The sequence below is a fragment of the Etheostoma cragini genome, chromosome 23 (assembly GCF_013103735.1).
Source record: "Etheostoma cragini isolate CJK2018 chromosome 23, CSU_Ecrag_1.0, whole genome shotgun sequence".
Taxonomy (NCBI): domain Eukaryota; kingdom Metazoa; phylum Chordata; class Actinopteri; order Perciformes; family Percidae; genus Etheostoma; species Etheostoma cragini.
The window spans coordinates 17432797-17443515 of NC_048429.1; the positions used below are offsets into that span (position 1 = coordinate 17432797).

The 10719-nt window shown below is 41.8% G+C and overlaps 1 protein-coding gene and 1 long non-coding RNA gene across 3 annotated transcripts in view; one reads left to right on the forward strand and one right to left on the reverse strand.

Moving 5' to 3' along the window:
• Positions 1-10719, forward strand: part of LOC117939089 (pleckstrin homology domain-containing family A member 5-like) — a 236663-nt gene that overhangs the window by 163883 nt on the left and 62061 nt on the right. Inside the window, exons 7-8 of the mRNA XM_034864135.1 lie at positions 135-306; positions 8141-8245. Coding sequence (XP_034720026.1) covers positions 135-306; positions 8141-8245 — 277 coding nt within the window. The remainder of the gene's footprint in view (positions 1-134; positions 307-8140; positions 8246-10719) is intronic.
• On the reverse strand, positions 660-3235 carry LOC117938554. 2 transcript variants are annotated; one of them, XR_004655418.1, is made up of 5 exons: positions 2969-3235; positions 2257-2330; positions 1997-2147; positions 1290-1478; positions 660-1156 (listed from the first exon to the last, which is right to left on the reverse strand). It is a non-coding gene; the product is annotated as an uncharacterized LOC117938554 (long non-coding RNA). The 2 variants fall into 2 exon arrangements; XR_004655417.1 differs by having other exon boundaries at positions 666-1478; positions 2969-3214.

Here is a 10719-nt window from a genome sequence, read left to right on the forward strand (position 1 = left end):
ATTGGCTGCTTAGAAATTAAGTGTTAACGAGCAGTTGGACAGGTGTACCTAATAAAGTGGCCGGTGAGTGTAGAGCCATATGTGTGACTGACGCCCTCTCTCTTTGTCTCTCTATGTCTCTCGCCCTGTGGCAGGCCAGCTCCAAAGGCTTCATCAGAGCAAGGCAGCAACAGTGACAAGAAGGAGCGTCCCATGAGCACCATGAGCGAAGCGTCTAACTACACGGGTGGCTCCGACTACAGCACCTTCCCCGGCAGCCCGGCCATCACCGCCAATACCACCACCACCTCCACTTCATCCACACGGGTCAGTCTCCATCCATACAGGTCTCCAAACCAGAGCAGTGTTAAATATATAGCTCTAGATCAGGGCTAATAATAACATCACATTCATCAAAAATCATTAGTACACTGTAAAAACTGTTACATAGATATAACTTAATAAAATTAAGACAACATTTTCCAACCACTTTTTGTTAGTTTAGTGAACATCATGTTTTTTTAAGTAGGTAAAACTCAGTAATAAACATATTTGTATATGCTAAATTATTATGTAAAGTCTACAAAAAAACAAAAATATTAAGTTTAACCATTGTCAAAATAGAGAACATTTTAACCACAAACACCTAATTTAATTAGGTTCCATTTAAAAGAAAAATTAAAAATTTGATTTAAATTAAATCCTGCACTTATTTTTTTTAATGTTGACAAATTCTTTATTTCTGTTTATAAGGTGCAATTTACTTAAAATAATTAGTTAGCATTGGCATACATTTACCAAAGAAACGAGAAGTATTTGATTCCAGCATTTATTAAACAGATATTATCAATATTATAATCTTGACACATTTGACCATTTGAAACATCACGGCTTAACAGTCAATGCATCATTTGACATCATTGTTTTAAATTAGCAGATTTTCCTTTTTAAATATACTAGTTTACATACTAGAACATGTGATCTCAGCTTACTGACTGCAGCTTGACACAATAGCTTGTATTTCAGCAAGTACATCAGTTAAATCATTTTACAATAACAGAAAAATGTTCATGAACAGAAATGATTACAGAAGTAAGTTTTGGACCCAAAAAGTGCTTGAAAGGCCTTCAGGTACAACTCCAGAATACGCTCATTAGGCCCAGAAAAATGTAACATCCTTGACCAGAAAAAATGAAACAGTCTTCAGTGCAAGGCCAACGATCACGTTTCACTTCAAGAAGCATGTTTTTTAGGCTTGTGAACTTGTAGGTTGGTTTTGGGCGCAGTGCATCAAGTCCCACAAAAAATACCTCATAAGTTCTCAAACTTTACATGGATCCTGGAGATTCAGCACGCGTGTCACCCTGAGGACAAAGCAGCATGCTCTGGCCAGACTGCAGAGACGTGTAAGCACCGTGTTTCTCTCTCTTCTCCACGGCTTCTGGTTCATGGCAAGCACAGAGCATCAGGTCCTCATGCACACTGCTATCTGCAGTTTCCTGTATGACAGACAAACAGAATATTAATAAACTCTTATTTATTGTCATTTAAATCAATATAAAAACGTTATGGTCATATTTGGAACTTAAGAGTTTTCCCTTGACTTTTATTTTGCCTTGGTTTACAGAGTGTTAAATGTGCGTGCAAGTATCACCTGACACATGTGTGAGGTTACATTAGCTTGTGGCTTTTTGAGACCTGTCTCAGTCTCTAGACCCACCAATGATGCTGGATATTAGTCTAAGTGTAATAAGTAAATGAAGCTTTAAAAGTTGATGCAAACTTACTTCCAAAACTGTCTGTATAAGACAGTGTATGTATTTAGGACTGTCAAATTTATTTGGGAATGAACTGGGAGCTTTTTTTAACCTTCAAATGTGTTATAAGCTGAAAACCAGTTGTAACTTTTTGTTAAACAAAAGTTACTTGCCACATGCCAACTGGAGCAAGAAAACAAAACAACAAACTTGTTTATTGCGTGTGTTCCTAAAACTTATTTTAACCACTTTCGCCTCACCTGTATCAGCTCCATAAACAAGTTGTTGATGCACTGACCAACCCCTCTCCTCTGTTCAAAGGGAACAGCTCCTGGAGCTTTGGAGTGTCCTCGTCCAGCTGAGACATACACGTTGATTCAGTGGAACTGCACCTTCCAAACTCCTCACTATCTGCAAGATCCCCCCCCACAAACACAATTAAACTGTTTTTGATTACATAATTTCTCATGATAACAGTTTGACACAAAAACATGTATTGAAAAAAACCTTGATTGCTTACATAATATGTATCTGAATGAGACAGAGCTTTGTGGGGGGAGTAGCAATGCTCCCTGGAGTAGATATGATGGTCTCCTTGAGAAACAAAATCAATGGTTAATATAACCATAAGGAAAACAATTTACCAAAAAAATGTACACTTGTGTTTGAACAGAAAACCAGATTGAGTATCTACTCCGTTCAAATTTTTTATTTACCAAACCTGTTATGACTAAAAGAAAAATTTTCCAGTTCTTGTAATGTTAGCCTACTTTAGACAAAAATTGCATACAAAAAAAAACATACAATCTGTTTGCTGATGCTGAAAGCCGAAAAAACAATATTTACGAAACAGAAAAACTTGCATTGCCTTCGTTTCTTCTGTAAATGGACATTAACGTTACCATGCAGTAATAATGCTAATCTAACTAGTGGGAAGAGGCACAAGCAGCAATCCTGCACATGCCTTGCAACAGTTTAGTCAAAGCTAGTAATTATGGATTTGATTATTGAAATATACTAAACATGGTGTACATTTGATGTAAAAACCGCATTTGACTTAAAATAGACCATTTAATGTTAGCTAACCATTTGAGCTTAACGTTCGGCACATTTGAAAACGCCTCGTGGCATCCTCACAACTGTCTAACTTAACGTTAGACAAAGAGATAGAGAAAAATAGACGTTCAATTTTGAGTACAATTTAACTTTCACCGATAAAAATGGTTACTTACGTATGTTTTGAGAAGAAATGCCCTCCAAAAGCACGGAAAAATAACCACATGGCCAGCAGCAGATCAGTCACGTACGCGCTAAGACTTGCCCAGACACGTTCATCCGTTACTGTGGGCGTGTCCTGACAGTTAATTTTGCCATAAGTCCTAAAACTGAGTTTTGGGAAGGCAATATATTGTAACATTCAACAAAATCAATTTTATTGTAGCAATGTGCACGTTCCCACAACATTCACACTTTTCTTTTTTCTGTAACTTAATCTGAAAGCAAAATAAAAGGAAATTAATTTGTTGAAAGAAATATACATTTTAAAATAAAGTTGTATGGGCAGTTCCGTTGAAAGACTTTTTACAGTGTAGACAGAGGCTGACTAAGGCTATCGGGTTAGATATTTTCACAGCGGGGTCATAAAAAAATAGGAGCCTGTTATGGTTTTTATTTAGCCGTGCTAGCTGTGTGTCACGAGGCATGGCAATGTCAGTCAGACAGTAGGTAGACTGAAATATCAATAGCATTTACATTTTGGCTGTTTAGCGTGCTAGCACACAAAGACTGCAACTACATTACTAGTTTTTAGTTAAAAAACATTATCTTTTGCTACGTTTACGCCTAATGTCCACACTACTCCGGTGTTTCAGAGCCCCTTTAACAGAGACATTTAAAAACAGTGCTGCCCTCATTTTGGTTTGAAAAGTCTGGGGTTGCTTAGAAGTCTGGGGCTTATGTGTGTGTGTTTGTGTGACATGTGATGTGTGTTAATATGGATGAAGTTAGTTCTGCTCTTGGAGCAAAAATTCTAGTGGGGACAGATCTTATTTGTCTCAAAACGTCACTTAAATAAGACAATGTAGTAGTTAAGATGTAGTCTAAAAACATTCCTTATAAACATCAGCATGTCTCGCTAACTAAATAAATAAAGACACCATAAGCTACCATTCTACATTTTGTGATATACTACTACACTGTACTCTGCCGCATGTTACACAGGTGATGTGACTCCATGAGATTTGGAATCTGCAGAAAGGCAGAGAGTGAAGGGTAACAAACCACCAGTGGATGTGTGTATGTGCAGTAAACCCACAAACCCACTTGCGTTGAAATCGTTGATGCGGGGAAATCAGACACATCAAAGTGTGTAAACTCTGCAGGGATGCAGAATTTTATTACATTCAGCACATCCTGGGTACCATACTCTTACCTTCTCTTTTCTGTAAGGCATGTCAAGAGTTAAAGGAATAGTTAGACATTTTGGGATGCATAACTTCCTGGAGTCTCCGCTGGTTACATAGAGTGATTAACTCATTTTGACACTAAGGTTTTTCAATAGAAACAAACAAGACATAGCATGTTAATTAGTGAGCTTTAGAAATACTGGTAGGCAGCTTTTGTAACCAACCATTTCCTGCTTTCATGAATAAGTGATGCTTATACTACTTAACCCTCTGGAACCAAGAGGGTCGTACACGACCTAAACAGCACCTCGGATTCATGTTTTAATGATTTACTAATTATCAAACACAGATTGTTGCAGCTAACGAGCTAGCAGTCACGGAGGTCTTTGGGGGTCTTTCTAGCCTCTACAGGTGATTTTTGTATCCAGCCTGGAACTTGGGCCTTTTTTCTGAGTCGTTGAGCATTAAATCCAGACTGTTACATCCAAGATTTATTGATGTCCATAATTCATCACATTTTTGCTCATTTCTGCCTCTACCTCCCTGCTGCGTGTCTCCTCTCTGTCTCTGTGTGTTCAAACTAGTCTAGTATGTAATCAAAGATATTATATAGCAGACAAGATGGATAACTACTGTTTTACAGAGGAGACTGGCGTCACAGTTTGAGAGTTGGCCTTTTTTGAAGAAATGTAAATAATTTGTGCTTTATATGAGTTGTAATGTTTATTATGTTAATTTTTTTGTATATAGGAGAACTGTTTTAGACAACACAAATGCTTGTGTAGCATTGCCGCAGGTGTAATATCAATAAATATTATGACATTATTATGTTGATTATTGGCATAGAAGTAAATGTCACGAGGCCAAAAGCATCTTTTTATGTATCTTTGTTGGGAGTCCCACATGCTCAGTAGCTAGGTAAGATCCCATCAGCTAGATAACTCTTTCTCCAACTTTGGTCAGTACAAAGCAGGATTAGCTGGGAGACTTCTTCTAGACAAGGGCCACTTGTGGAATACCTGCAGAACAGGGACAGGAAGTTCTTCTTTTGGATATTATGGTCAACTAGTGGGTGTTGTTGCAGGGCTTTGCCATTGGGAACGAGCTAGCATGCTAGCGCTAGCATGCTACGGTTAGCACTTCGTCTCAGCAACAGCTCACAACGGTGAACAGCTCACCCAGAGACTGAAGACAAAGGACATTCAGGAACCGGATCTCAATCAAAACAGCACGGATAGTTTTTTTCCAAGTTTTTATGTGTGTTAAAGCACCAGAGACACAAAATAACATACCAGAGACACAAAATAACATAATATGGGCCGGAAGAAATTGTTTTCACTACGATATCTTCTCCTAAGAAATACAGCATGATTAACATGTGTTTGTTAAGGTTAGAGAAAGATCATTGTCTGGATTGAATTTTTCAAAGGTCCATGGTGACTTGAATCACAAGACAGGATGTTTAATTTTTAATGTTTGACTAAAACCATGATCCTTCCCTATCCCTTTAATTAGTGGAGTCAAGTCAATTTGATTTACATTGCTCCAAATCACAAATGTGCCTTAAAAGACTTAACAATCTGGATAGCATACAGCACCCTCAATCTTTAGACCCTCAGCATTTAGCAGCCTAAACTCAAACCTAAGCATGTGATGGACTCATGATGCTACATGTAGGGTTAAAGTCCATAGGAAGTACATTGTGTGGAAAAACCCATTACCACTGAACCCAACACGTTCTCACTGCCAACTCATAAAATACTGTTGCTTGGTCAGTGTCTCTCAGCGTCAGATACCGATGCAAAAATCCCGCTATAGCATCAGTAGACGCAGCGGGCAGAGCAGCAAAATGTCAGTCTTTGACATTGGTCCAGTATTAAACAAGATCGCTGCAGTCGGCAGTGGCGAAACAAGCTACAATGGAGTTAATAGTTATTGTCCAGCTTGTATTTACCTTCACAAAAGTGCTTGTTTTGCTGCTGACAGACTCAGATTAATATTCTAAATGTCTGAAAATATAAATAGGATGTCTTAAGAGATAGACCTCTTAAACCTCTTTGAGACCTTTCTGTGTAACCAGAAACAGCTCTGTGGTTGCTAGCGCTAATCCCACCAGACTCCATTTAAAATAAAAAACACTTCAAGCGTGTACAGAGCCAACATATTTTCACGTGTAAATCAGTAAACTATGTGTTTATTTCAACCGAAACTAGAGCTGTGATGCTTGAAAAAGTGGAAAGAGGACCCAAAACGTCTTTTAATGGTTTTATTTTGTTCTGTTGACTTTGTCAAAATGTATTTTCTGATGCTAAAATTACTGTTTATTTACATGGAGTCTGGTGGCTTGAGAGAACGTAATTATGTGTCTGTTTAAAAAAAGAATCTTACTATTTAACAAGAAGGTACATGCTTAGAAATTCTTTTCATAATGCTGTCAGACACTTAGAATAATAATCTGAGTTTGACAGCAAAATCACTCTGATGGATACACACACCATATATCATGTCAGGATGTGGTAAATGGCTTACTAGCGGATCCATCCTATTTGTCTTCAATTTAGACTCAATCAAATAACGCCTTGGATTGTTTTGCTAATGACTGACAAAAAAAGACTTTCATTTTGCAGCGCTGCATTTTTTAAGTAAGGGAGCCGTGATGTATAGGGGATGTGGACAATGTTTTGTTTAATTTGCTGAATACATCTGCCTCTGTTGCTTGTTATACCTGCTGGAGACCCTATTGTTTCACAACACCAGCGTCTTCACAACAGTGCACCAAATCACTTGTCATGTCAGAGTTCTGTCTTGAGGTCAGGGGAGAGAAGCTGATATTTTGGGTTGTTGTTTCTCCCAGCTGGGTTCTCACTTTAGGACAGGACAGGAGTGTAAAGCTCAACGTCTCTAAGGACGGCTACACACTGGCTTCGTCACGTGAGTGGGGCGTTTCTGTTGCGTGGCGGCTGCGTGGAGTTTTTCTATGTCCTACACATCAGAAATGTGTCTGACACGGTGCTGCTGCTGTTAGGTGACACATAGGGAGGGCTATCTCTGACATAGTGCTGACACATTCAAACTCTAAAAAAGTAAACATAAATATATAGGCTACCGCTCTAATAAAAGCAAGACAACATCTGTTGTATTGAAGTCAAAATAGGCTATTTTCAGTATTCCAATATAGTCCAATATTTGAAAATTGTTTTTATCTTATTTTTTTTACATTTATATCTGCATTGATGTCAAAACCTAGAGACTTTCAAACATCAACATGTCATTTATTATTATGTATTTGAGTCAAAATGAATAAACATCTTTTCCTGTTCTATGTTGCCTGGATACACTTCCAACATGCTCGCATGTCGCGTGAGAAATAGGCGCCGGTTCTATTTCTAGCAGGCACACATTTCAGCGTGAGACATGCGTAAGCTCTAACCTGTTACCATGAGAGCTGAAATAGAAATGTACGCGCCACACAGATGAAACGCTCGCGTGACGCATCCAGTGTGTAACCGGCCTAAGGAACACAATGGAAAAAGAGAATCACATTGAGGGATAGATGGTGTACTGACATGCTTAGATTTTTATCTAAAAAGTCACATGTGCCAACAATGTTGAAAAAGCCCCAATAACAACAACAAAAATGCCAAAAATGCCGGATAATAACAACATAACGTCAAAAATAGCGCCAAGTTTTTAGAGAAAAACATCAAAAAAGGGCCAAAAACATTGAAAAAAAAAACAAAAATGTTGGAAATAGTGGCATTTTTGTAAACCTGAATTGATGTGCAGGCTGTATTAAGGTTTGCAAGGGGCCAGATTTGGCCCGCGGGTCTTGAGTTTGACACATGTGCTGTAGGAGATGAAAGATGGAGACAAAAGCATAACCGGGGCTGTTCCAAAAGGTGTATCAACTATTTTGGGTGACATTTATTCAGATCTGTAATGTTTTTTTTTCTGTAGAGCTGAATATAACATGTATTATCCATTTCTGTGTTTCAACAGCCCTCTAGGTCTTCCAAAAAAGTTCATAACTTCGGGAAGAGGTCAAACTCCATTAAGAGGAACCCCAATGCCCCAGTTGTCAAGAGCAACTGGCTTTACAAACAGGTACGGTAGGAAGGCCATTTATACTGTGTGTGTGTGTGTGTGTGTGTGTGAAATGTACATTATGATGAACTTGAATGCACATAATATGAAAGGCGTTTAGAAGATTATCCACACTAGTTTTTCCCCGGCCTTAATTTGTCCGTGTTGACCATGCCCTCGGCCACTATCAGAGACCCCGCTTTTAATTGACTAGTGGTTTTTATTTGAGGAATTACGGTATACCAGAAACTACCTCTGAGGCACTACAAATCAAGATCAACCTGCCCTGGAGTTCTGTCAGTTACCCGGCTTCACCTGACCTAACAACCTGCATAAACTGCGTCACAACGGTGGTTAACAATTAGTTCAATGAGCCTGAAAGTCAATACAGTTGCTGCTTCCTAAAACAGGAAGAAAAGATGGCAAAAAATAGCAGGCGCTGGTAAACGTGAATTACAACGCTTATCAGTATCACTTCCTTATCAATCAGACACAAGATCTGACCAGAATTTAACTTCTCTTTTCCAAAAACTGTCGTTGCTTTAGCCCATTACCGGTATTTCATGTACAACCCTGGCAGTGGTCAGCTTAACCATCCATCCATCGTCATCCCCTCATCCAGGGTCGGGTCGCGGGGGCAGCAGCTCCAGCAGGGGACCCCAAACTTCCCATTTCCTACCATTACCATTAGTCAGCTCTGACTTGGAGATCTTTAGGCCTTCCCAGGCCAGGGTGGGAATATATCTTAATTCAGTTGTATTTATAGTGTCAAATCATAACAGGAAGTTATCTCAAGACATTTTTACAGGTAGAGTAGCTCCAGACGACCATCTATAATTTACAAAGACCCAACAACTTCCTCCAAGAGCAAGCTCTTAGTCCTGGGTCTTCCCTGAGGCCTCCTCCCAGCTGGACGTGCCTGATAACCTCCCAAGGGAAGCGCCAAGGGGGCATCCTTACTAGATGCCCAAACCACCTCGAGCCAAAGCAAGCGGTGGAAATGAGGCATATGTGTGGCTGAATGAAAGAATTGAAACACCATGACAGTTGTTTCGTGCCGAGTAAAGGTTACTAGATAATTGAGAGATTAAATCCTGCAGCAGCCATCGTGCCATGTTACGAGACAGAAAGGCAGACTCAAAAGCACAGCTCACACAAAACAGGTTTAATGCACAAACAGGGGAGAGAGAGAGAGAGGGGGGAAGTGAGGAGGTGGACGTGGGACGCTGAAGCAGAGGACCGGAGGGCTGTAGGGGTAACTGGGACCAAGGATGCGGCGGGGGACCGAGTAGCCAAAGCTGGAGAGTCGGGGGGAGATGCAGGCACGAGGAGAGGAGTGAAGACTGGAGTGTGGCTGGCGGAGATGCTGACACGAAGAGCCGGGGTCCGAAGCCAGCTGACCGGAGGGAGAGATTACCATGTAGCGGAAGAAAACGATCAGGTGAAGAGTGAGAGCAGGGCCGAGGTTGAAATACTGTGGCTGATGAAGATGGCAGGCAGGTGTGCTTGGCGGGAGCAGGTGATGACAGGCAGGTGTGGAGGAGATGATTGCTGCTGGCAGACTGGCGGCAGGTGTTGGCAATCAGCTGGCTTCGGACAGGCAAGGGGGAGGAAGAGGGAGAAACAAAACAGAAAACAGGACAGGAGAAAAATGCAGGGAAAAATAATACTCACGGCCAGCTGAACCCCAACCATGACAGTACCCCCTCCTCAACGGACGCCCCCAGGCGGACCACCAGGCTTGTCCGGGGGGGGGGCCCTGTAGAAGTCCCGCAGCAGAGACTTATCCAGGATCTGGCTGGTTGGGACCCAGGACCGTTCCTCCGGACCGTAGCCGGCCCAGTCCACGAGGTAGCGGTAGCCCCGGCCCCTACGTCGCACGTCCAGCAGGCGGCGTACCGTGTAGGCCCGGGTGGCCGTCAATAAGCCGAGGAGGTAGAGGAGGGGCTGCCACAGGGATGGAGAAGGAGCCTGTGGCCACCGGCTTGATACGGGACACATGGAACACAGGGTGGATCTTCAGATGAGGATGCAGCTTGAGTTTCACCGTTGTAGGGTTCAGGACAGTGTCCACCTCGTTGGGCCCTACGAACCGGGGCGTGAGTTTCCTGGAAGAGGTTTGCAAAGGGAGGTCTTGGGAGAACAACCATACCTTGACGTGACGTCGTCCGTTGAAGGGCAGCTCTGGCTTCTCTCCACACCCGTCGGCATCGGCGAAGATGGACCTGCACTGAAGGGACGGCTTCCTCTTCCTCCAGGGCTGGGAAAAGCGGGGGCTGGTATCCAAGGGCACACATGAAGGGAGACATCCCTGTGGCAGCGCTGGGCAGTGCGTTGTGTGCGTACTCAATCCAGGAAAGATGTTGGCTCCACGAGGAGGGGACACGGTACGCCACACATTGGAGAGCCGCTCCCACGTCCTGGTTGGCCCGCTCGGTCTGCCCATTGGTCTGGGGATGGTAACCGGACGATAGGCTGGCGGTTGCTCCCAGGGC